The 27,653-nt window shown below is 48.0% G+C and overlaps 2 protein-coding genes across 4 annotated transcripts in view; one reads left to right on the top strand and one right to left on the bottom strand.

The window, feature by feature from the left end:
• Positions 1-6,331, bottom strand: part of cdadc1 (cytidine and dCMP deaminase domain containing 1) — a 131,367-nt gene extending 125,036 nt beyond the window's left edge. The window contains exon 1 of the mRNA XM_072514244.1: positions 5,966-6,331. Coding sequence (XP_072370345.1) covers positions 5,966-6,047 — 82 coding nt within the window. The 5' untranslated portion in view covers positions 6,048-6,331. The remainder of the gene's footprint in view (positions 1-5,965) is intronic.
• A 1,095-nt stretch (positions 6,332-7,426) lies between these two features.
• dnajc15 (DnaJ (Hsp40) homolog, subfamily C, member 15) overlaps positions 7,427-27,653 on the top strand; it is a 43,313-nt gene continuing 23,086 nt past the window's right edge. For all 3 annotated transcript variants that reach the window (XR_011948716.1, XM_072514245.1, XM_072514246.1), the window contains exons 1-2: positions 7,427-7,540; positions 21,259-21,310. Coding sequence is in view for 2 of the 3 variants with exons in the window: in XM_072514245.1 (XP_072370346.1) it covers positions 7,514-7,540; positions 21,259-21,310 (79 nt within the window). In the remaining variant the exon portion in view is untranslated. The remainder of the gene's footprint in view (positions 7,541-21,258; positions 21,311-27,653) is intronic.

Below are 27,653 nucleotides of genomic sequence, written 5' to 3' on the forward strand. Positions count from 1 at the left end.
GACACCAATAACATTGCAAAAATAAATAATCAAGGGGCAGAGGGGAGGGTGGGAGAAATAAATACAATAACAGCACTGTAAATTCTATGATAATCTATGATTAATCTAGGACAAAGGTTCGGCACAACATCGCCTGTTCTGTGCTGTATTTTTCTATATATATTCTATATAATCACAAGAGAAACTAATGGAGCTAAAGGCCAATAAGTCCCCTGAACCGGGATATTAAAGGAAGTAGCTACAAGAGGTAGTGGGTGCACTGATGGTAATCTTCCAACAATCCTTGAATTCTGGAAAAGTCCTAGAGGATTGGAAAACTGCCAATGTAGCACCTTTATTCATAAAAAGGAGGGGGACAAAAAACAGATAACAAAAAGTCAATGATCTTAACTTCTGACATTGAGAAAATGTTAGGAGTCCATTATAAAGGATGTAATAGCAGAGCAGACAATGTAATCAAGCAGAGTCAGCATGGCTTCATGAAAGAGAATTCATTTTTCATTTTCATTTCATTTCATTTCATGTCTGACAAATTTATTAGAATTCTTTTTAGGTGCGGGGTGAGTTGGGATGTTGGTATCAGGGGGTGTTGGGGGCCTATGTTCTCTGTTCCTGTTGATGTTTGGTCTTCTGACATGTTTTCATGTACATATACAAAATGCCTTTAATAAAATTCTTTAAAAAAATAATTCTTTGAGGTGGTAACGAATAGGATAGATGAAAGGGACTGCAGAAAACTGCAGCATAGAGGGATTGGAGGGTCCTTGTGCATAAATCACAAAAAGCTAGCATGCAAGTTCAGTCGTAATATACTTGGATTTCCAAAATAATGTTCAAAAAGGTACCACACAAAAGGCTACTTAATAAGATAAGAGCTCAAGATGTTGGGGGTAGTATATTAGCATGTATAGAGGATTGGCTAACTGATAGAAGACAGAGAGTTGTGACAAGATTACCATTTTCAGGATGACAACTTGTAACTAGTGAAGTGCCACAAGGGTCCATGCTGGGCCACAATTATTTCCAATAATGACTTGGATCAGGAAAGTGAATGCACTATCGCCAAGTTTACAGATGACACAAAAATAGGTGGGAGGGCAAGTAGTGAGGACAAACAAAAAGTCTACAGAATGATATAGACAGGTTAGGTGAGTGGGGAAAAACTTGACAGATGGAATATAATGCAAGAAAATGTGAAGTTATGCACTTTGGTAGGAAGAATAAAGGAGTATTATTTAAATGGCGAAAGACTGCAGAAAACTGCAGCATAGAGAGAGATTGGAGGATCTTTGTGCATAAATCACAAAAAGCAAGCATGCAGGTTCAGCAGGTTATATGGAATGTTGGCCTTCATTTCAAAGGGAAATGGAGTATAAAAGTAGGCAAGTCCTCGAGACAGAGATGAGGAGGAATTTATTTTTCTTCTCGGAGGTTAGTGGATATGTGGAATTATTTTCCAGAGAGCTGTCGCGGCTGGGTCATTAAGCACGTTCAAGGCTGAGGTAGACAGATTTTTAATCAGTAAGGGAATTGAGAATTGTGGGGATAATGCAAGAAATTGGAGTTGAGGATCATATCAGATGTGGCATGATCTCATTGAATGGGGGAGCGGACTCGATGGACCGAGTGGCCTACTTCTGTTCCTACGTCTTATGGTCTTAAAGTGTCATTATGTAAATAGTCTTTTGTTGTATGTTTTTTTTCTTTTCTTTTACTTTAATAAATATTCTTTATTAATTGTTCACACAACGACTGGATTGCTTCCTCACATTATTCCAAACAAAAATACACCAATAAGAACCAGTGTTTCAAGTTATCCTCTGGGGTTGAGACACTCTCACAGGCAATATCAGCGGGGTTCTTAACAAGCATCAAAGTCCTTTACCCAGAGTACACTCAGCCCTCACTATTCTCATTGCTTCTTCCAAGTGATGTTCAACATCAAGGATGTAGGTAATAATCTTGCCCATGTTTGACCTGATGTCATGAGTCTTCATGGAGTCTCAGAGTAAGTCCCAGAGTCAATGTTAAAAACTGCCAGAACAATTTGTTGCCAACTGTCTGGACATACAATTCCATCCTCCAATTATTCACAAAAGAACATAAGAGCAACAAGTCCTTCCCAAACAGACTTAATGAATTTGATACAGAAGAGGAGTTAAGGTTCAAAATCAATATAGCTCAGGGATGGATGATAAAGGTAAGCAGTGGTTAGCACTGCTGCCTCACAGCGCCAGGGACCCGGGTTCAATTCCGGCCTTGGGCGACTGTCCATGTCGAGTTTGCCCATTTCACCCTTTTTTGCGTGGTTTCCTCCGGGTGCTCCTGTTTCCTCCCACAGTCCAAAGGTGTGCAGATTAGGTGGATTGGCCATGTTAAATTGCCCCTTAATGTCCAGGGATGTGCTGGTTAGCTTATGGGGTTACAGGGATAGGGTGGGGTGGAAGGGGAACTGTAATGGGTAGCTCATTCGAAGGGTCGGTCCAGACTCAATGGGCCAAATAGCCTCCTTCTGTACTGTAGGGATTCTATGAACTCCGCCCTAACAGCACTGTAGGTGAACCTACACCTCAGGGTCTGCAGCAGTTTAAGAAGGCAGCTCACCACCACCTTCTGAAGGGCACCTCGGGATGGGCAATAAATGCTAGCTTAGCCAGCGATGCCCGCATCCCATAAATCAACGTTTTTAAGTCTAGGAGGAGATTGGAGTCACTGATATTTGTTATGATACGCTTTTTATCTACTGGTATTATAGAGCCTCCTGGTTGTTGATATTTAAAAGGGATGAAATATCAGGAATTCTCTCCATAAATCTCTCTACCTCACCTCCACGTTCCGCCATAAAAACTCTTTTTGACCAACCTGTCTCCCCAATGTCTCCTCCTTTGGCTCGGTGTTACACTGATGTGAAGTACCTTGGGAATGTTCTGCTATATTTGCTTAACTCGAGATCAACTAGGACATCAAGGTTACAATCTAAAAGTAGCAGAAGGATGGAATCGATGGTAAGGGAACAGAGTTTGAGCTTTAAGGGCTGAAAGTGATGGCTTTGGTTTTCTCAATATTCAATTAGAGTTCATTTCAGCTCATCAGGTATTGGATATTGGACATGATAACAGAAGTGATTATTTTAAGTCATTCCCTTTTAACAACTCCTCATTTCCAGGTGTTACATGCAAATAGTTTGTGGGCTGTGTAGCCATCTGGGATGGCCACTTACAAAGGATCCCAGGAAATATGGCCACCTGCAAAGGACCATGGGAAATATGGGCAACCCAGAACTCAGACGGTCAGAGTTTATGTATATTGGCAACTCAGATAACTAGATGCTATCGAAACCCCCAGCTACATGGCATTCTAATGGCCCATTTCCCCAGAACAAAAGACCTGTACTCCAGTAACAGATGCATAAACAGACTCACCAGCATCACTCCCTTTGCTCAGGGAACCCAAAAAGCCAAGGTCAATGACCGCTCAGGACATGCCCCCCCATCAAGACACCCGCCCCTTTATTCACCAAAATCGAAGGCAGTAATCGAAGCCTGCCGAATTATTGGGTCCAAAGCGAAGGACCGGCCAAAAGAACGCGAAACCCCAGAAGGATAAAGAGAGACACTGCCATGTGTTCAGTCTCTCTTGGCCCCGGCGCTCGGTCTCTCTTGGCCCCGACCTCCGCCTAAAACCAAGTGTAGCATCACGACCAGAAGATAAGTTCAAGAACAACGATCACTACAAGACGGATGAGCCCAGCAGAAACAAAGTCACTTCTCCAGACCCAGCCACGCAAGATCTGAACAAAGGCCTTGTTCCTCTGCATAAAGCCGAGTGCCTGAAGTTAAGTACAGGTTGTTGTAGCATTAGGTGTAATTTAGCTTGTAGTGTTTTAGTAATGTCGAAGTAATTCTTGTGTGTAAATAAACTATCATTGAACTTGAACTAACTAACTGGTTGTTTGGTCTTTGATCGATATCCGGTAAAACCTTGTGGTGGTATAATTTGATACCTGGCGACTCTGAAAAGCAATATCATTAATAACTGTCATATCAGTATCCAGTTAAAAGAGCATCATTATTGGCGTCTCCGGTGCCAATTGGCAACAATTGTCAACACAGTTAGTTAAGATCATGGCAGATGTTAATGCTACTAACTTTTAAAAACTATTACGATTGACTGACACGGCGTCCTCGTCGTGTGCAAGGCTCAGTCTTATTCAGTTTAAGGTAGTCCACAGGGCACATGTGACAGTGGAGAGGATGAGTAGGTTCTTTGAGGGAGTAGAGGACAGGTGTGGGCGGTGCGCTGGGAGGCCCGTGAGTCATGTCCACATTTTCTGGGCATGTCAAAACTGAAGGGGTTCTGGCAGGGATTTGCAGATGTAATGTCCGAGGTGTTGGGGGTGAAGGTGGCCCGAGTCCAGAGGTAGTAATATTTGGGGTGTTCAGGGGGCGAGAAAGGCCGATGTTTTGGCCTTTGCCTCCCAGTTAGCCCGGAGACAGATTTCACTTGGGTGGAGGGACTCAAGCCACCGAAAGCGGGGATAGAACATAGAATACACAGTGCAGAAGACCATTCGGCCCATCGAGTCTGCACCGACCCACTTAAGCCCTCACTTTCACCCTATCCCCGTAGCCAAATAACCCCTCCTAACCTTTTTTTTTGGTCACTAAGGGCAATTTACCATGGCCAATCCACCTAACCTGCTCGTCTTTGGACTGTGGAAGGAAACCGGAGCACCCGGAGGAAACCCACACAGACACGAGGAGAACATGCAGAATCTGCACAGACAGTGACCCAGCGAGGAATCGAACCTGGGACTCTGGTGCTGTGAAGCCACAGTGCTATCCACTTGCGCTACCGTGCTGTCCATGTGGATGAGATTTGGTCGGAGATGGAAGCTGTTCATTAACTTCTTTAATTGAGGTGTCAGCAGAGTGGGAGGGGGGATTGAGGGGGTTAAAATGGGGAAGGCAGATGGGAGGACGGGATAAGGGGGGGGGGGGAGGACGGGATAAGGGGGGGGGAGGAGGGGATAAGGCGGGGGGGGCGGGGGGAGGAGGGGATAAGGCGGGGGGGGGGAGGAGGGGATAAGGCGGGGGGGGGGAGGAGAGTGGCAGGTGGTTATTTATTATGTTGTACAATTTCACTTCTGCTCTTATCTGTTGTTTGTTAATACAAATGCCTGAATAAATTCTAAAAAAACATTGGCTAACACATCAATAGAAAACCCATGGGATCCTAATGTCCTGGTCCTCTCAATCCTGACACCAGTCCATGGCTTTGGCCCCAGTCTCCTGGTCCTGGCACTTGGCCCTCTGGTTTGACCCAGTCCCCAGTGGGCAACACAGTGGCACAGTGAATCACACTGCTGCGTCACAACACCAGGGTTCAATTCCGGCCTTGCACTTTACCCCCCAATGTTGTGTGGGTTTCCTCGGGCACTCCAGTTTTCTCCCACAGTCCAAAAATGTGCAGGTTAGGGGATTGGCCATGGTAAATTGCCCTTTGGTTACGGAGGTAGGGTGGGGAAATGGGCCTAGTTATGGTGCTCCATCAGAGGGTCGATGTCGACTCGATGGGCCAAATCATCTCTTCACTGTAGAAATTCTATGACTCTGGCACCTGATTACCTGGCCCTGGCATTGCCCCAGTCTGTGGTCATAATCTCCTGACCTTGGCATCAGTCGTACCTGACACCTGGCCCCCATCTACTGACATTGTCATCTGGTCACCTGGCCCCAGTTCCCTGGTGCCATTCTTCTGACCATAGCACTCGTTCCCCTGGCCACATTCCCAATCTCTTGAGACCCAGTTCCTAGCCCCCTCCGGCCTGGGCCTAAACCCAGGTTCCAGTCTCCTGACCCAGTTCCCAGCCTCGTACCTGGTCTCCAAACAGACCCTGACACCTAACCCCTGGCAATGACAGTAGTCCGCGGAATCTACTCACTGCCAATTTCTCCCCGCTCACCTCTGGCGTTACACTCCGTCTGTGTGCCTGTCTCCTCACGCCTCCCCGCCTGAGTCGTCGCCGGCTCCTGGAAGTGGTTCATGGTCCCGCTACCGCGGGGGTGCGGGGAAAGACGTTGCCGAATCCGGGGCGCTGACAGACTGAGTGAGTGAGTGAATGACCCGGAGAGGACAGGACAACGAAGAGAGCCAAAACAACCCAGCAAACGTCGCAACTTCCCACTTAGCAACCGGCAGCGTCAGCACGTAATACGTCATGACATCCTCACATCGAATGTGACGGGGGAGGGGAGACAAAGGAACAGGGGCGGGGCCAAGAACTTGGCAAGCAGGAGAGGGGCGAAGTGCGGAGAGGAGTTACGGAAAGCAAAGTGCATGTAAAGAAAGCCATGTAGAGCGGGGCGGGGCTGAGGGGAGCCAGGGGGCGGGGCTATAGTGAGCCGGGGCGCGGTCATGTCGAGCGGGGGTGAAACTTAGGGGAGCCGGGGCGTGGCCATGCGGGGGCGGGGCTAAGGGTGGGTGAAAAGAGTGGCTAAGGGAGGGGGCGGGTCTGAGGGGAGGGGAGGGGAGGGGGCGGGTCCGAGGGGGAGGGGAGGGGGCGGGTCTGGGGGGAGGGGAGGGGGCGGGTCTGAGGGGAGGGGAGGGTCTGAGGGGAGGGGAGGGGAGGGGAGGGGGCGGGTCTGAGGGGGAGGGGAGGAGGCGGGTCTGAGGGGAGGAGGCGGGTCTAAGGGGAGGGGGCGGGTCTCAGGGGAGGGGAGGTCAAAGGAAGGGCGGGGCCGAAGAAAACAGATGCAATGACCAAGGAAGAGCAGGACAAAAGAATAGGGGGAGAGGTTAAATAGTATATTAAAATTCTCAGCAACTTGACAGCAAGGACAGTGGAGGTAGACTTACAGGTGGTGATTTGCCAATGCACCCGCTGCCCTTGTCCTCGGTGATAGTGGTGGCGGGTTTGGAGGATGCTGTAGCTGATAGTCTGCCGCCATCTTGCGTCGGCGGAGGGCGGCTACACCTTTAAAACATTTAATCGACTCAACCACTTTTGGGACATCTAAGGTTGTGAAAAACAGTTTCTTTTTAACCTACTGCGTTCTGTGGCAGGACTAAATAAACCATTGCCCTGATCTATGGCACACAATTATTATTTAAGTAACTGGCTTATTTCTGTGGATATTCCAGGCCAAGCCCCAACTTGTAACGTCACGTTCTCCCTAAAGTCGGTGCAGAGTAGAAGGCTACGAACCCAAACCGCTAATGATTGACAACTGGAAGGGGGAATAAATACATAATTCCGTGGTAGAGATTTGGATTACATATTTCAACATATGATTTGCATTCGGGATATATTCCCACATGATTAAAGGAGAGGTTGTCATCTTGCGGGGGAAACAACACAGTAAAATTCTCCAGTCTATCTTCCGGCCACAGATGTTTGGCAGCTGTTTTGAATTTCGCGCCCGCTCTTCTGAACGGCATGCGGGACACCGTCGAGTGGTGGAGAGGAGCCTGGGGTTGTTAGAGAGGGTGCGGCGCGAGGTGCGGTGCGGCGATGAGCGGGCACGCGGACAGCAGCACGGTGAGCGGGGCGGGCACGTGGACAGTGGCACGGCGCGGGGGTCGGGCACGGGCACAGCGGGGGGCCGCGTCACGCTGGGGGGCGGGTTCAATTCCCCTGCTGAGGTTACCATGAAGGCCCTGCCGTCTCAATTTTGTCCCTCATCTTTTATTTAATTGAGAGTACCCAGGTTTTTTTTCCAATTAAGGGGCAATTTATCGTGGCCACTCCACCCAACCTGCACATCTTGTGGAGGCAAAACCCACACAAACACAGGCAGAATGTGCAAACTCCACACGGACAGTGATCCAGAGTCAGGATTGAACCTGGGACCTCGGGGACCTGCTCTAGTCACCTGGCTAGGATCTTGGCAAGTATTTTCGTGTCCACGTTTAACAACAAAATGGGTCTGTAGGACCCGCATTTTGTTGGGTCTTTGTCTTTCTTGGGTATCACTGAAATTGAGGCTTGTGCCAGTGTAGGGAGCAGGGTGCCCCTCGCCAGCGGGTCTGTGACCATCTCCACAGGTGCAGGGTCAACACCGTCGCAAATCTTTTGCAGAAGTCTGCTCATACTCCCACAGGATTGTGGGATTGTCATTAGTCCCCAGCCAATGGTAGTAGGCAGGTTATAACATCCCTCCACCACAAAGTCCAAGGAATCCACCGAAGACCCTGACGAAGGAGGGCGTCGGACTCGTTTTGCCGCAGGCCGGACACCATTTGCACGCGGCACTGGATCAGGCGGCGTGTAATGAGACGGAGACCGGCGCTTCCGTGATGAATGGCGTAACGGTTGTATATCCACGGCCCGTGGGCCTAAGGATTCCCCCTCTGATGCGTCCTATGTCTCCAGCTCGGAGTCAGAGTCTGCTGCCTCCGTCATCTTGGCGTCTCTATCTCCACACGGTTCTGTAACGACCTGCGCAGGCTTTGAGTGAGGCACCAGAGGAAGATTGTGAGGACTACCTTCCATTGTCTGGTCTCTGTGGCTGTAGCAATGAGCTCCGGGGGCGGGGAATCTTTGGAAGGGATAGTCTTCTGGACCGAACGTGGTCTACATGTTTGCACCGGAGACGACCCTGGGCTTGCACCTGGTAAGATATAGGGCCCGTTTCGTGAAAGATTACGCCAGGAACCCACGGCACCACCAGCAAAATTCCGAACGAACACTGGGTCACCGGGCACAAACTGCCGAATCGGCCGATGCCGAGAACAACCCTGTCCCTGCCGTTCTTGTGTGCGGCGTACTTTTGCGCCAATGTCCGGGAAAACCATACGAAGGCGGGTGCGAAGTCTCCGGCCCATTAGGAGTTCTGCGGGAGCTACCCCAGTCACCGCATGGGGGGGGTGGTCCGATACGAAAACAAAAAGCGAGCCAGCCTCGTGTCCATTGATCCGGAAGACTTCTTCTTTAGGCCTCGTTTGAATGTCTGCCCTGCGCGCTCTGCCAACCCATTTGAAGCCGGGTGGTAAGGGGCAGTGTGGATATGGCGTATGCCGTTCATCTTCATGAACCTCGCAAATTCCTCACTCGTGAATGGAGTGCCATTATCCGTGACCAGCACCTCGGGGAGGCCATGCGTACTAAAAGACAAACGCATCTTCTCAATTGTTGCGCAGGACGTTGTGCCCAGCATCTTATGCACCTCTAGCCATTTAGACTGGGCGTCGATTAATAGAAGGAACATGGATCCTTGAAAAGGGCCTGCGAAATCCGCATGCAAGCGCGCCCAAGGCCGCCCTGGCCATTCCCAGTGATGTAGGGGCGCGGCCGGCAGAAGCTTCTGATGCTCCTGGCAAATGGAGCAGTTTTGGGCCACCTTCTCAATGTTGGTGTCGAGGCCTGGCCACCAGACATAACTCCGGGCCAACATTTTCATTTTGGTCACACCTGGATGCCCATTGTGCAAGTCTCTTAGTATCAGCTCCTGTCCTTTTTCCGGGACAATCACACGCGTCCCCCGCAAGAGGATGCCGTCTTCCACGCTGAATTCTGAAAGCTTGGAGGAAAATGCCCGCAACTCGCCTGGGAGCTGTCTATGCTGCCCACCATACAGGACTATGTGCCGAACCTTTGACAGGACTGGCTCCGTCTGGGTCCACTCACGGATCTGTGATGCCGTGACAGGCAAGGTGTCCATAAAATTTAGGGTTGCAACCACCTCACCGGTCATGGGGGTCGACATGGGGCCGGTTGATAAAGGCAATCGGGTCAGTGCGTCGGCATTCGCTATCTGCGTTCCTGGTTTGTGCTCCAGAGAATACTCGTATGCAGCAAGCAACAAAGCCCAGCGCTGGATCTGCGCGGAAGCAATGGGCGGTATTGGCTTATCCTCTCTGAAAAGTCCCAGCAGAGGCTTATGATCAATCACGATAGTGAAATGGCGGCCATACACGTACTGGTGGAAGCGTTTCACCGCAAAAACCACTGCCAGGCCCTCCTTCTCGATCTGCGCGTACTTTTTCTCCGCTGCAGTCAATGTGCGGGAGGCGAAAGCTATCGGCCGCTCGGCCCTGTTCTCCATCTTGTGGGACAGGACGGCCCCAATACCATACGGGGATGCATCACGTGACGAGCAAAGGCTTTCCAGGATCATAGTAGGTTCGTAACCCAGACAACGACAATTGTTGCTTTACCCGCCGGAAAGCGGTTTCTTGCGGCTGACCCCAAACCCAGGTGTGATTTTTCTTTAGCAGAAAGTGCAACGGGGCCAGCGTAGTTGCCAGATTGGGGAGGAACGTCCCGTAATAGTTTACGAGACTGAGAAAAGAACGAAGATGCGAAGTGTCAGTCGGGGCGGGGGCCTGTTGAATCGCGCGCACCTTCTCTGCGACGGGGTGCAAACCTTCGCGGTCCACCCGATAACCTAGGTAGACTACTTCCTTTGCTTAAAATACGCACTTTGTGTGACATAAACGGACTCCAGCCTCCGAAAAGCGTCTTAAGGACAGCCTCCAGATTTTCCAAATGTTCCTGCTCCGACGTCCCTGTAATCAAAACGTCATCTAAGTAGACAGCGACACGCGGTAAACCTCTCAAAATGCCCTCCATAACACGTTGACAAATAGCGCAGGCAGAGGATACTCCAAAGGGCAACCGTGTATATTCATACAGGCCCCGGTGTGTATTAATCGTTACATATGGTCGGGAGGCAGTGTCCAGCTCCAACTGTAGGTAGGTGTGACTCATATCTAATTTTTGTGAACGAGAGTCCGCCTGCAAGCTTCGCGTAGAGATCCTCTATGCGAGGCATTGGATATCGGTCGAGTCGGGAAGCCGTATTCACTGCAAGTTTATAGTCGCCACACAAGCGAACTGTGGCATCTGGCTTCATTACAGGTACAATTGGTGCTGTACAGTCAGCGAAACGGACGGGCCTGATGATACCCAAACTCTCCAAACGAGTGAGCTCCCCTTCTACCTTCTCGAGCAAGGCGTAAGGCACTAGGCGCGCCCGGAAATAGCACGGCGTGGCTCCTGTTTGACTTGGATACGGGCTACGGCCCCTTTTATTTTCCCCAAACCGGGCTGGAATACATCTGGGTATGGTCCTAGCAACTCCGTCAACCCTCCAGAAACTGTTTGGAGGATGTGCTGCCATTGCAACCGCAAATGGCGCAACCAGTCCCGACCCAACAGGCTGGGCCCATGGCCGCGCACCTCCTGGCGTCCATAAACAACAGGCCCCGGTCATTGTAGTTCCTGCAATGTCCAGTGGTTCCCCCGTGTAGGTGGCCAACCTGGCCTGTGAGTCGGTTAATGTAAGGATCTGTATACCCTGCTTGATGCGGTCGAATGTCCTCTGGGCGATCACGGAGACCGCTGCGACAGTGTCCAACTCCATCTCAAGCGGGTGACCATTGATCCGTACTGTCACCTTAATGGGGGCCACACGGGGAGCTGCCACACAATGCAGCTGCAGGCAGTCATCCTCCTTCTTCACGTCCTCAGGAGTAGTCGCCGCAGGTTCATCCACATGGAAGGTACGGCCCCTGGGCTGGTCCCAGTTTCGGTCGGAATGACGGCGCCTCATGACCAGTGTCCGCGACAGGGTCGGCGACTACAAGTCTGACACGGAAATGGCTCCTCATCCATTGATTCCGGAGAAGGCTCCCTTCGGGGGGGACGTTTTCGGACAGAAGGGGTTGCGCCCCAAGGCATGCACTTCCATTCCCTGTAGCTCCTGTACTCCTCGCTCTGCGCTTTCTCGGGACAATACTATTTGAATGGCCTGTTGAAAAGTCAATGTTGGCTCCGCTAACAACTTTCTCTGGGTGGCCGCATTGTTAATACCGCAAACCAAACGGTCGCGTAACATTTCTGACAAAGTCTCACCATAGTCACAGTACTCCGCAATCCTGCGTAGCCTGGATAGAAAGTCGGCAAGGGATTCTCCTGGGGTCCCCTCAGCGGTATTAAACCGGTAACGCTGGACTATCGTGGACGGGGTTGGGTTAAAATGTCCCCCCACTAAATTCACAAGTTCATCAAACGTTTTGGTGTCCGGCGCAGCTGGGTACGTAAGGCTCCTAATCACCCCAAAAGTATGCGGGCCACAGGCGGTGAGCAATATGACCACCTGGCGCTCGTTTTCGGTGATATTGTTTGCCCGGAAATAGTAACGCATCCGTTGTGCGTACTGGTTCCAGCTTTCCAGCGCAGCATCAAAAACATCCAAACGTCCGTACAGAGGCATGGTATAATAGAAAACAACTTCCAACCTGTATCCAACAAAAATCCAGGGAGATGGCTTCAGCAGTGTAGACAGCTATTCATTTTAACCCTCGTCGCCAGTTTTGTGAGAGCCACGAAGAATCCAGCACGAGGTTTAAGGATACAAAGTAATAACATTTATTTACTATATATATATATATAACAGCAGCAACTTCCCTGCTGCACACTTCTTCCTGCTGGTTCCAAACTGGCCAGCTTTATTTATACATGGGAGTTTACTAATGGTTTCTCCGCCCCCCTCATTGGGGAAGCTCATACTCCCACAGGATTGTGGGATTGTCATTAGTCCCCAGCCAATGGTAAGCAGGCAGGTTATAACACCCGCCTACGTGGAGTTAATACTCCATGACGTCTCACAGTCCTGGCGGTGTTTCCAGCCATTGTTTTCTGTCCTCCCCCATCCAGGAACTGTTTCATCCCCAAGTCCCCTGCCGGGGACCGGGAGGTGTACAGTCCCCAGTAGAAGGTCTCAAATGCTTTGTTGACCTATTCCGGCTCTGCTATTAGTTTGCCCTTGTTGTCTCTAATCTGTACTATTTTGCTCGTTGCTGCCTACTTTCTCAGCTGATGAGCCAGCAGGCGGCTGGCCTTATCTCTGTGCTCATACAGGGTCCCCCATGCCAGGCAGAGTTGGTGCACTGCTTTCCTCGTGGACAGCAGGTCAAAGTCCATTTGTAGATTTTTCCTCTTCGCCAGGAGCTCCACTCAGGGCTTCGGAGTATCGCCGATCTACTTCCAGTATGTCGACTAGCTCATGCCTTCCTCTGTTTCACCTCCTGTCCTCAGAATGAGACGGTGCAGTCCCGCACAAAGTGTTCAACGAGTTGGTTAATTGATTTAGTAAATAAATGACGTCTCTTCGGATGATCGTTTTATCGCTGTCGCTGTTTCACCAAACCATTCTCCAGGACAAATTTGTTTGTGTCTGCAGAGGCCGTGACTAAGTGCCCCCTATCTTGGAATGTGACCCAGAGTTTAGCCGGGTACAGCATCCCACATTTTACGCCGCTTTTGTACAGGGTTGCTTTTGCCTTGCTGAACTCTGCCCAGAGCTTGGCCAGGTCAACCCCAATTTCTTGGTAGATCCTGATTCAGTGACCTTCCCAGTTACAGTTTTTTTGCTTGCCTTGCCCAAGCAGGATTCTTTCCCGGTCTTGGAACCAGTGCATTATAGCGATTATCTCCCTCGGTTGTTCTCCAGCTTTGGGTTTTGGACGAAGCGACCGGTGAACTCTGTCTATTTCTGGTGGGTTGGGGAAGCTATCCCTTCCCACCAGATCGCCCAGCATTTGGGCCACATTGTCTGTGGGGTTCCTACCTTCAATCCCTCCTGGCAGGCCCACAATCATAGGTTTTGGCACCTCGATCGGTTTTCCTGGTCCTCAATCTTCCCTTTCAGGTTCCCCTGTGTCGTGACCAACCTTGATATTTCCTTTACCAGGACAGCAATCCAATCACCCTGGTCTGTTGAGGCCTTCTCGAGCTCCTTCATGGTGCTTTCCTGGGCTTCCAATCGCCTCTCCGCCTTATCTGGGGCCACTTGCATGGTCGCCAGAGCTTCAGTGACCGCCACCCTGACCAGAGCCTGGATATCAGTCTTCGTCTCCTCTCTATGTTCCCTTGAGAGATACATCCTCCAGCCCCTGGTGAGGGTGGGGCTCCTTGTGCAGTGGGTCACCAGTGAGACTCGTGTTTTGTCACCTCGTGTGTCTGCTGGCTCAGCCATTTGCTTAGAACATAAGAACATAAGAACTAGGAACAGGAGTAGGCCATCTGGCCCCTCGAGCCTGCTCCGCCATTTAATGAGATCATGGCTGATCTTTGTGGACTCAGCTCCACTCTCCGGCCCGTACACCATATCCCCGAATCCCTTTATTCTTTAGAAAGGTATCTATCTTTTTCTTAAAAACGTTTAAAGAAGGAGCCTCAACTGCTTCACTGGGCAAGGAATTCCAGAGATTCACAACCCTTTGGGTGAAGAAGTTCCCCCTACACTCCGTCCTAAATCTACTTCCCCTTATTTTGAGGCTATGCCCCCTAGTTCTGCTTTCCCCGACCAGTGGAAACAACCTGCCCGCATCTATCCTATCTATTCCCTTCATAATTTTATATGTTTCAATAAGATCCCCTCGCATCCTTCTAAACTCCAATGAGTACAGTCCCAGTCTACTCAACCTCTCGTCATAATCTAATCCCCTCAACTCTGGGATCAACCTAGTGAATCTCCTCTGCACTCCCTCCAGTGCCAATATGTCCTTTCTCAGGTAAGGAGACCAAAACTGGACACAATACTCCAGATGCGGCCTCACCAACACCCTATACAATTGCAGCATAACCTCCCTAGTCTTGAACTCCATCCCTCTAGAAACGAAAGACAAAACTCGATTAGCCTTCTTAATCACCTGTTGCACCTGCACAGCAACTTTTTGCGACTCGTGCACCAGCACACCCAGGTCCCTCTGCACAGCAGCATGTTTTAACATCTTACCGTTTAAATAATAATCCATTCTGCTGTTATTCCTCCCAAAATGGATAGCCTCACACTTGGCAACATTGAATTCCATCTGCCAGACCCTAGCCCATTCACCTAACCTATCCAAATCCTTCTGCAGACTTCCGGTATCCTCTGCACTTTTTGCTTTACCACTCATCTTAGAGTCGTCTGCAAACTTTGACACATTGCACTTGGTCCCCAACTCCAAATCGTCTATGTAAATTGTGAACAACTGCGGGCCCAACACTGATCCTTGAGGGACCCCACTAGTTACAGGTTGCCAACCAGAGAAACACCCATTTATCCCCACTCTCTGCTTTCTGTTAGTTAACCAATCCTCTACCCATGCTACCACTTTACCCTCAATGCCATGCTTTAGTTTATGCAGCAACCTTTTGTGTGGCACCTTGTCAAAAGCGTTCTGGAAATCCAGATATACCACATCTATTGGCTCCCCGTTATCTACTGCACTGGTAACGTCCTCAAAAAATTCTACCAAATTAGTCAGACACGACCTACCCTTTGTGAACCCATGCTGCGTCTGCCCAATGGGACAATTTCCCTCCAGGTGCCCCGCTATTTCCTCCTTAATGATAGATTCCAGCATTTTCCCTACAACCGAAGTTAAGCTTACCGGCCTATAATTACCCGCTTTCTGCTGACCTCCTTTTTTAAACAGTGGTGTCACGTTTGCTACTTTCCAATCCTCTGGGACCACCCCAGAGTCTAGTGAATTTTGATAAATTATCACTAGTGCGTTTACAATTACCCTAGCCATCTCTTTTAACACTCTGGGATGCATCCCATCAGGGCCAGGAGACTTGTCTACATTTAGCCCCATTAGCTTGCCCAATACTGCCTCCTTAGTGATTACAATCATCTCAAGGTCCTCACCTATCATATCTTTATCTTCTGGCTTTTTCCACTTTTTGTTTCCACACCGCCTCTGGAGTGGCTGTTGTTTGGCATCTCCTTTCGCGTTGGTGTTGGTTGAGGTGCGGAGATATTTTTTTCCTTTGTCTTTAGGGATCTTTGGATTTGCACCCCAAGGTCCCTCTGGTACTTCCTAGCGTCCGACTGTTGATTGTGTATTCCCTCCCCTTGTTAGAGCACCCAAACTGCATCACTTCACACTTTTCAGGGTTGAATTCCATTTGCCACTGTTCTGCCCATCTGACCAGCCCGCCTGTATCGTCCTGTACTCTAATTTTTGTGTCGCCTGCAAACTTACTGATATAACCTCCCACATTCAAGTCTCAATCTTTAGTGTACACTACAAACAGCAAGTGACCCAGCACCAATCTCTGCGGTATACCACTGGACACAGGCTTTCAGTCACAAAAACAACCTTTGACCATCACTCTCTTCCTCCTGCCACTAAGCCAATTTTGGATCCAATTTATCAAATTGCCCTGGATCTCATGGGCTTATCTTCATCAGTCTCCCATTTGGACCTTGTCAAAAAACTTTCTGAAGTCCATATAGACTACAACAACTGCAGTGCCCTCATCTACACACCTACAAGTGTCACGGTAGCACAGTGCTTAGCACTGTTGCTCCACAGTGCCAGGGACCCGGGTTTGATTCCTAGCTTGGATCACTGTCTGTGCGGAGTCTGCACGTTCTACCCGTGTTTCCTCTTGTTGCTCCGGTTTCCTCCCACAAGTCCAGAAGGACGTGCTGTTGGGTGATTTGGACATTCTGAATTCTCCTTCAGTGTACCCGAACTGGCGGCATAGTGTGGCGACTAGGGGATTTTCACAGTAACTTCATTTCAGTGGAAGCCTACTTGTGATGCGAAGAAAGATTATTATTATTTTGAGTCACCTACTCGAAAAATTCAATCAAATTTGATGGCGTGATTTTCCCTAAAAAAGCCATGTTGATTATCCTTGATTAATCTTTGCCTCTCCAAGTGGAGATTAATTCTGTCCGTCAGAATATTTTCCAATAATTTCCCTACCTCTGATTTTAGACTCACTGACCTGTAATTACCTGTTTTTTCCCTACTGCCCGTCTTGAATAGTGGTACCACATTAGCTGTCTTCCAGTCCTCTGGCAGCTCTCTTGTGGCCAGAGAGGATTTGAAAATTCATGTCAGCGCCCCTGCAATCTTCTCCCTTGTCTCACACAGTAGCCTGGATAAATCTCATCTGAGCCTGGGGAATTTTCCACTTTTAACCGCTAAAACCACTAACACTTCCTCTCTGTTCAATTATATTAAAGACCCTTGCCTGCTTTCTATACATATATCATCCTTCTCCTTTGTTAACATAGGTGCAAAAAACTCATTAAATACCTCACCTACATTTTTCGGTTTCACACACGCATTACCACTTTGGTCTCCAATGGGCCCTACTCTATCCCTGTTTACCCTCTTGCGCTTAATATACTTGTAAAACACCTTGGGATTTTCCTTTATTTGGCCCACCAGTGTTTTTTCATGCTCTCTTTACTCTCCTAATTTATTTTTTAAGTACCCCCTGCACTTTCTATACTCCTCTAGGGCATCCAAAGTTTTGAGACCCCTGTATCTGCCAGAAGCCTCCCTTTTATTCCTTACCCAATCCTGTATATCCCTTGACATCCAGGGTTCTCTGGAACATTTTGGCCCTGTACTCTCGAATTCCTTTTTGAATGTCTCCCACTGCTCTGATGTGGATTTTCCTGCAAGTAGCTGTTCCCAGTCCACTTTGGCCAGATCCTGTCTTATCCTATCAAAATCGGCCTTCTCCCAATTCAGAACCTTTAAATCTGGTCTTTCTTTGCCCTTTTGCACAATTGAAACATACCAAGTTATGGTCACTATCACGGAAATGCTCCACCACTGACACCTCTACCACCTGCCCGGCTTTATTCCCTAAAATTAGGTCCAGTACCTCCCCGTTCTTAAAGGACTTTGTACAAGCTGGACTTTCTACATGCTGGTTCAAAATGCTCTCCTGGATGCACGTTAAGAAATCCACCCCCTCTAAGTTCTCATCTTTCTTCACTGCCTGTCCCAATTAATGCTGAGGAAGTTGAAATCCCCTATTTCTATTATCCTATTATTTTTACACTTCTCTGAGGTTTCTACGTATCAGCTCTTCTATCTCTCCCTGACTAAATGGGGGCCTATAGTACACTTCCAGCAACATGATTGTCCCCTTTTTGTTTGTAAGTTCCACCCATATAAACTGCTAGGATATATCATCCTTCTTCACTTCAGTAATTGACTCCTTGATCAAATTGCATACTCCCATGTGTTAATCAATGCCCACAATACCCATAAGACTCCTTGCAATAAAATTAATTCCACCCAGCCGTGCCATATTCCATAGAATCCCTACAGTGCAGAAGGAGGCCATTTGGCCCATCGCGTCTGCGCCGACCCTACGAAAGAGCACTCTACCTAGACTCACTCCTTTACTCTATCCCTGTAACCCTACGCATTGATCATGGTCACTAAGGGGCAATTTATCATGGCCAATCCACCTAACCTGCACATCTTTGGACTCTGGAGGAAACCGGAACACCCGGAGGAAACTCATGCAGACACGGGAGGGCGTTCAAACTCCACACAGACAGTCACCTAAGGCAGGAATCGAACCTGATACTAAACATTGTGCTGCCCTCCCTTGTGCCTTAGCATGGCTATCTATGCCCTGCCTTCTAGACTGACTTAGTAATTTCTATATTTGGCTGTGCATCACCCACTACTGTACCTTCACTCTATAACCAATCCCCCTGCTAAATTGGTTTAAACCACCACCTCTCCACGTTGATCTGCTCTATCCTCCCATTCCTGCATGTAGCACTGGGAGTAATCCAGAGATTATAACCTTTGAGACCTGCTTTTCGATCTGCTACCTAGCTCTCTAAATTCCTGCTGCAGGACCTCATCCCTCTTTCTACCTATGTCATTGGTACCAATGTGAACCACAACCTCTGACTGTTCACCCTCCCCATTCAGAATGTCCTGCAGCTGTTCAGTGACATTCTTGACCCTGACACTAGGGAGGCAACACACCACCCTGGAGTCACGTCTGCACCTGCAGAAATGCTTGTCTGCACCCCTCACTATTGAGTCTTCTACCACTATTGCTCCATTCTGACTCCTCCCTCCCTTTAGCGTGGCCAATTTAGCATGACCAATCCACCTACCCTGATTATCTTTGGGATGTGGGGGTGAGACCTATGTAGACACGGGGAGAATGTGCAAACTCCACATGGACAACAACCCGAGGCCGGGGTTGAACCCGGGTCCTCGCCGTCATGAGGCAGCAGTGATGATCACTGTGCCACCCAAATTTGATTGCATTTTTAGAGTTGAGTCAGAAGGTTGTAGGTTTAACTCCTACTTGTGAAGCTTAACTTAGCACAGGCTTAAATCTAGCCCGATACGTCAGTGTAATACTAAGAGACTGTATTGTTGGAGTTGCATACTTTCAGATGAGATGATGCCATTTCCACCCTTGAAGGCACCTATCAGGCACGACAAGAGTATGAGGGAATACTGTCCCTCTTGGTGGATGTAAAAGGATGGCACAATCTAGAAGATGAGCAGAGGAATGATATTAGCTGCCCTGACCAATATTGTGCTTCATTGGTTAATAAAGTGGTTTGAGCGGTCCTGAGGTCAGGACAGGCACTCTTTCATTAGTGTTGGCAACTGCTATTTATAGTGTGATCTTGGGTTAAAGATTCTGAGGGGTCTTGACAAGGTGGATGTGGTGAGGATGTTTCCTTTTGTGGGAAAATCTAGAACTAGGGGTCACTTTAGAAATAAGAGGTCGTCGATTTAAGACAAACAAGGATAATTTTTTTCTGAGGCGTGGGTCTTTGGAACTCTGCCTCAAAAGGCAGTGAAGCAGAGTCTGAATATTGGCTTCTTCATAAGCAAGGGGTGAAAGGTTATCAGAGGTAGGCAGGAATGTGGAGTTGAATTTGCAGTCAGATCAGCCATGATCTTATTGAATTGCAGAGCAGGCTTGAGGGGCTGAGTCATCCACCCCTGCTCCTAATTCCTATGTTAAGTCAAAGCTTTGTGATTAGGGTTTTTGGTTAGGGATGAGAGTTGGTGGTTGCCACTTTGGTATTAGAGTTGGAATATAAGAAGCTAAGGTTAGTAGCACCACCCTTATTGACATCGCCATTATCATTAGATTTTTCCTCATTTTAACCTGTATATGCCTGCTGGTACCAATAACCTCTGTTGCGATACTGGAGCAGCACTGCTTCTAGTGTTGCTAACCACCTGAGTCCCTGTATGAAATTAAACAAAGCTAGCCCTGCCTCCAAGTTACTGAGAGCCTGAAGCTGCAAGACAATAAGGACAGTGTTAGCCTTTCAATACATAACCACTGAATTAAGGCAGCTGGATTTAATTCCAGACGTTTTGCAAAGTTCATAAGATATTGGAGCAGAATTAGGTCATTTGACCCATCGAGTCTGCTCCGCCATTCTATCATGGCTGATTTGTTCCTCATCTGCTACCTACAATGTTACAGACCAAGAGCTGATTGCGAAATCAGCCAGAACATCTCCTCCCTAGAACACGACCTAGGAGCCGGAAGTAGGCAATTTAACCTCCTGAGCCTAACACCCTCAATATGATCATGGCTGATCCCATCCTGGCCTCAACTCCACCGATCTGCCCGTTCTCCATAACCCTTCAACCCATTACCAATTAAATATATGTCTAACTCCTCCTTAAATTTACTCACTATCTTTGCATCCACCACTCTGGGGTAGCGGATTCCACAGATTCACAACCCTTTGGGAGGAGTAGTTTTTCCTCATCTGTTTTAAATTTGCTACCTCTTATTCTAAGATTATGACCTCTCATTTTAGAATGCCCCACAGGAGGAAGCATCAGCTCCACGTCTATTTTATCCATATCTTTAGCATCTTGTATATCTCAATTAGATCTCCCCTCATTCTTCTAAACTCTAGAGAGTATAGGCGTAAACTATTCAATCTCTCCTCATACGCCAAACCCCATATCTTTGGAATCAATCTACTGAACGTCCTCTGAAAGTGAGTCCAGCAATTCCTATGTTCTTAGCTGGTGCCTACCTCTGGGCTACTTATAAATCCATGTTCCTATTAATTTGCATATAATCTAAAATTGCCGACACAGAATATGGCTGTAAATGAGGTAGCCTCTTCTTGACATTCAGTGGCATTACTATCACCCAATCCCCATTCTCAACATTCTGAATGTTGCTATTGATGAGTAACTCAACTGGACTGTTCACGTACTTGCAATGGCTACTAGAGCAGGCCAAAGTCTGGGTATTCTGCTGTAAGTGATCCATTTCCTGGCATTCCTAGTTCTCCATCACCCCCGCTATAAGGCACGTCATTTAGTGCCATGATCCCATACCTGATATGTGATTGTGCATTCCGTTTTTGCAAAATGAAGATACAGTTTCACAAGGTACAAGAAGAATGCTGCTCTGTTTATTTGTAATTGCCTATTTTAAATTGCATTTTGTTGAACAAAGATTTTTCATTCCATTCACAGGGTGGAACGCTGATAGCAGTTGGACTTAGTGTTGCAGCTGCAGCATTTGCAGGTAAGGCACTTTGCACCTCGGCAGTTCTTAAACTGGTGTGGCCCTTTAGCTGTTCTGAAAGAAACAAAGGCTTACATTTATACATCACTTCAAAGCTTCCCAAAAGAGCCCATACGTACTTTTATTTATTTATTTTTAAAAATGTTTTTATAAGGTATTTTTATATATCATCAAACACAACTAAAACCTTTCCATCTCCAGGCAAACCCCTCCACAGTCCCTCACAAGGCAACTTGATTTTTTTTTTCCATCCTGAGGAATTCTGCGAGGTCGCTCACCCACACCCCCGGGTTTGGCGGCCCCAAGCCCCTCCACACCAACAAGAACCGTCTCCGGGCTACCGGCAAAGGCCAAAACGTCGGCTTCTCTCACTCCCAGGTCTTCCGACACTCCAAAAATTGCCACTTCTGGACTCGAAGCACCTCAGACACCACGTCAGCGAACCTCTGCCAGAATCCCTCCAATTTTGAACAGGCCGAAAGCATGTGGACATGGTTCGCGAGCCTCCCTAAGCACCGCCCACAGCTATCCTACATCCCCTCAAAAAACTTGCTCATTCTGGCCACCATCATATGCGCCCTGTGAACTACTTTAAATTGGATGAGGCCAAGCCTAGCGCACAAAGAGGATGCATTCACCCTTCTCAGAGCCTCCTCCCATAACGCAGCCTGTAGCATCCTCCCCAGCTCTTCCTCCCACTTCCGCCATACATACTTTTAGGAGTTTAGTCTGTATTGTAATGTAGGGAACATTGAGCCTATTTGCACACACCGTGCTTCCACAACCAAGAATGAGAAAATTACCAGATAATCTGTTTTAGTGGTTGACAAATGTTAGACAGGACACTGAGGATAAATGCCCTTTAATTTCTTCAAGTAATGGCACATAATCTTTTATTTTCAAGTGCAGATGAGATCTTGGGTTGCACATCTCATCCAAAAGTTGGTACTTCTGACTGTAGTGCTCCCTTAGTATAGTACAGTACTGGGGTGTTAGTATAGGTTGCCTCTGGAATAGGTTCAATCAGGACAAATATCTCTGCCAAATATCCATCAATCTAATTAAAGGGTTGGGTTGTTTCTTTCCTTGCTATCTAAAAAAATCAGTTGAATGTATTTCACTGACTCTAAACATACAAGGAGAACATTTGGCAATCGGTGCTCAGTCATGCAGTGTAATCTTGTCCTTGATCAGTAGTAATGCCAAAATCCTAGTGAAGGAGAACAATAATGCATGTGGTCAATTTTAGAAAAAGCTCCAGGAAATTTCTTCCTCAAATTCAGCACGCTCCAGGAAAGTATAGTTATCCAATACCATCACCAAACATACTGTCTTACAGATATCTTACCTCATTTGTCCTCTGTTTGATACCTTCTGTCATTTTTTTCAATGCCCCATAACATTCATTACACTGCGCTTGCTACTACTTTTTTGGCTAAATTTAAATTTTAACTGTGCATTTACCTTTCCTCTCTCAATTTTACTGTTCTTTTTTATTTGCATCATTTTATATACTGGAATCTAATCTTGTTCTTTAGCAAGAAAGTTCTTAAGTTGACAGTAACATTTTCTGTTAACAAATTAGATAAAGCCTCAATTTGAGTTAATGTATCTTGACCATCCCCTGGTGGTTAGAGTCCATGTGTATAATCCTGGTAAACTTGCCTTGCTTTTTAAATATATTTTATTTTCTAGTTGAGCATTTTATAGGTTAGTTCATTTTTTGTGTATTTGTTTTCCCCTTCCTCTGTCCCTGTGTTTTGTTCCGTTTTAAATGAATCTGCTTATCATTTATAAATAGTTTGTTTTTGGGCGGCATGCTGGTACAGTGGTTAGCACTGCTGCCTCACAGCGCTGAGGGCCTGGATTCGATCCAGGCCCTGGGACACTTTCCATGTGGAGCTTGCACATTCTCCTGTGTCTGCATGAGTCTCACCCCCACAAACTCAAAGATGTGCAGGGTAGGTAGATAGGCCACACTAAATTGCCCCTTAATCTGAAAAAAATGAATTGGGTACTCTAAATTTATTTAAAAAAATAAATAGTTTGTTCTTTCCACAGGTGTTGCCTGCGTTCTTTCCACAGATGTTGCCTGACGTGCTGAGTGTTCCCAGAATGTTTCTGTTGTGGTTTATATTTTCTCTGAACTGACCTCCATTTCTTCCTTTGTGACATTTCCAACTTGACTACTCTGCCATCTATGGCTGCTCATTGAACGTGCAATTTTCTAATTGACCATGCCGCAAGCTTCCATTCTTACTTTTTCCTTGTGAGTCTAAATTGCAAACACTGGATGACCGGACATGTTAACATTCCAATAAAGCTATCACCATATCATATGTAGACTCAAAGGCAAAGTGTCATAGTCTCTCTTAAGTGTTTAGGATTAGTGGTTTTAGTCCACTTATGCAACAGAATAGATGAATCCAACCTGACAGCTAATATGCGTGATGTAATTACTCTAATTGAGTGGAATGGATTAATCTTCTGTGCCTTCAACATGATCTTTCATTTAGATCATTTAGCTTTCACTTCATTTTTATATCTGGAAAAGTTTGGGGGATCCAATTCAAGGGAATATTTGCCTTTGGGAGAATAAGCTTTCTTACCTGTTTTTTGTTGACTGACTGGATAGAGGTTTCTATTGGGAAGTGAAAAACTACTTCTAGATATATCTATGAAATATATGTTTTTTTTTAAATAAATATTTTATTGAAAATTTTTGGTCAACCAACACAGTACATTGTGCATCCTTTACACAACATTATAACAATACAGATAATAATGACCTTTTTTATTTAAACAAAAACAAAAAAAAACAACAACAAATAAATAAATATTAAATAACAAAAATAAAAACTGGCCCTAATTGGCAACTGCCTTGTCTCAGGCCACACCCCCCCCCCCCACACACCCCCATCCCTCCCCTCCCCCCCCCCCCCCCCCAAGTCCTGGGCTGCTGCTGCTGCCTTCTTTTTCCCCCATCTATCTTTCCGCAAGATATTCGACGAACGGTTGCCACCGCCTGGTGAACCCTTGAGCCGACCCCCTTAGGACGAACTTAATCCGCTCTAACTTTATGAACCCCGCCATATCATTTATCCAGGTCTCCACCCCCGGGGGCTTGGCTTCTTTCCACATTAGCAATATCCTGCGCCGGGCTACTAGGGACGCAAAGGCCAAAACATCGGCCTCTCTCGCCTCCTGCACTCCCGGCTCTTGTGCAACCCCAAATATAGCCAACCCCCAGCTTGGTTCGACCCGGACTCCTACTACTTTCGAAAGCACCTTTGTCACCCCCATCCAAAACCCCTGTAGTGCCGGGCATGACCAGAACATATGGGTATGATTCGCTGGGCTTCTCGAGCACCTCGCACACCTATCCTCCACCCCAAAAAATTTACTGAGCCGTGTTCCAGTCATATGTGCCCTGTGTAATACCTTAAACTGAATCAGGCTTAGCCTGGCGCACGAGGACGACGAGTTTACCCTGTTTAGGGCATCTGCCCACAGCCCCTCCTCGATCTCCTCCCCTAGCTCTTCTTCCCATTTCCCTTTTAGTTCGTCCACCATAGTCTCCCCTTCATCCCTCATTTCCCTATATATATCCGACACCTTACCATCCCCCACCCATTTCTTTGAGATGACTCTGTCCTGCACCTCTTGTGTCGGGAGCTGCGGGAATTCCCTCACCTGTTGCCTCGCAAAAGCCCTCAATTGCATGTACCTGAATGCATTCCCTTGGGGCAACCCATATTTCTCGGTCAGCGCTCCCAGACTCGCGAACTTCCCATCCACAAATAGATCTTTCAATTGCGTTATTCCTGCTCTTTGCCACATTCCATATCCCCCATCCATTCCCCCCGGGGCAAACCTATGGTTGTTTCTTATCGGGGACCCCCCCAATGCTACGGTCTTTCCCCTATGTCGTCTCCACTGTCCCCAAATCTTCAGTGTAGCTACCACCACCGGACTCGTGGTATAGTTCCTTGGTGAGAACGGCAATGGGGCTTTCACCATAGCCTGCAGGCTGGTCCCCCTACAGGACGCCCTCTCTAATCTCTTCCACGCCGCTCCTTCCTCCTCTCCCATCCACTTACTCACCATTGAAATATTAGCGGCCCAATAATACTCACTTAGGCTCGGTAGTGCCAGCCCCCCCCTATCCCTACTACGCTGTAAGAATCCCTTCCTCACTCTCGGAGTCTTCCCGGCCCAGACAAAACCCATGATACTCTTTTCTATCCTTTTGAAAAAAGCCTTCGTGATCACCACCGGGAGGCACTGAAACACAAAGAGGAATCTCAGGAGGACCACCATCTTAACCGCCTGCACCCTCCCTGCCATTGACAATGCTACCATATCCCATCTCTTGAAATCTTCCTCCATCTGTTCCACCAACCGCGTCAAATTTAGCCTGTGCAATGTGCCCCAATACTTAGCTATCTGGATCCTCAGGTAACGAAAGTCTCTTGTTACCTTCCTCAACGGTAGGTCTTCTATTTCTCTACTCTGCTCCCCTGGATGCACCACAAACAGCTCACTCTTCCCCATGTTCAATTTATACCCTGAAAAATCCCCAAACTCCCCAAGTATCCGCATTATTTCTGGCATCCCCTCCGCTGGATCCGCCACATATAGTAGCAGATCATCCGCATATAAAGATACCCGGTGTTCTTCTCCTCCCCTAAGTATTCCCCTCCATCTCTTGGAACCTCTCAGCGCTATCGCCAGGGGCTCAATCGCCAGTGCAAACAGTAATGGGGACAGAGGACATCCCTGCCTTGTCCCTCGATGGAGCTGAAAATATGCCGATCCCCGTCCATTCGTGACCACACTCGCCACTGGGGCCCTATACAACAGCTGCACCCATCTAACATACCCCTCTCCAAACCCAAATCTCCTCAACACCTCCCACAGATAATCCCATTCCACTCTATCAAATGCTTTCTCGGCATCCATCGCCACTACTATCTCCGTTTCACCCTCTGGTGGGGCCATCATCATTACCCCTAACAGCCTCCGTATATTCGTGTTCAGCTGTCTCCCCTTCACAAACCCAGTTTGGTCCTCATGAACCACCCCCGGGACACATTCCTCTATTCTCATTGCCATTACCTTGGCCAGGACCTTGGCATCCACATTTAGGAGGGAAATTGGTCTGTAGGACCCGCATTGTAGCGGATCCTTTTCCTTCTTTAAGAGAAGCGATATCGTTGCTTCTGACATAGTCGGGGGCAGTTGTCCCCTTTCCTTTGCCTCGTTAAAGGTCCTCGTCAGTAGCGGGGCGAGCAAGTCCAAATATTTTCTGTAAAATTCAACTGGGAATCCGTCCGGTCCCGGGGCCTTACCCGTCTGCATGTTCCTAATTCCTTTCACCACTTCTTCTACCGTGATCTGTGCTCCCAGTCCCACCCTTTCCTGCTCTTCCACCTTGGGAATTTCCAGCCGATCCAAAAAATCCATCATTCTCTCCCTCCCATCCGGGGGTTGAGCTTCATACAATTTTTTGTCTTGAATAAAATGTCTTGAACACTTCATTCACTCTCTCCGCTCCCCGCTCCGTCTCTCCGTCCTCGTCCCTCACCCCCCCTATTTCCCTCGCTGCTCCCCTTTTCCTCAATTGGTGTGCCAGCAATCTGCTCGCCTTCTCTCCATATTCATACTGTACACCCTGCGCCTTCCTCCATTGTGCCTCTGCAGTGCCTGTAGTCAGCAAGTCAAATTCCACATGCAGCCTTTGCCTTTCCCTGTACAGTCCCTCCTCCGGTGCTTCCGCATATTGTCTGTCCACCCTTAAAAGTTCTTGCAGCAACCGCTCCCGTTCCTTACTCTCCTGCTTCCCTTTATGTGTCCTTATTGATATCAGCTCCCCCCTCACCACCGCCTTCAACGCCTCCCAGACCACTCCCACCTGAACCTCCCCATTGTCATTGAGTTCCAAGTACTTTTCAATGCATCCCCTCACCCTTAGGCACACCCCCTCATCTGCCATTAGTCCCATGTCCATTCTCCAGGGTGGGCGCCCTCTTGTTTCCTCCCCTATCTCCAAGTCTACCCAGTGTGGGGCATGATCCGAAATGGCTATAGCTGTATATTCCGTTCCCCTCACCCTCGGGATCAATGCCCTACCCAACACAAAAAAGTCTATGCGTGAATAGACTTTATAGACATAGGAGAAAAACGAGAACTCCTTACTCCTAGGTCTACTGAATCTCCACGGGTCCACCCCTCCCATCTGCTCCATAAAATCCTTAAGCACCTTGGCTGCTGCCGGCCTCCTACCAGTCCTGGACTTCGACCTATCCAGCCTTGGTTCCAACACCGTGTTAAAGTCTCCCCC

This window comes from Scyliorhinus torazame, chromosome 8, assembly GCF_047496885.1.
Source record: "Scyliorhinus torazame isolate Kashiwa2021f chromosome 8, sScyTor2.1, whole genome shotgun sequence".
Lineage (NCBI taxonomy): Eukaryota > Metazoa > Chordata > Chondrichthyes > Carcharhiniformes > Scyliorhinidae > Scyliorhinus > Scyliorhinus torazame.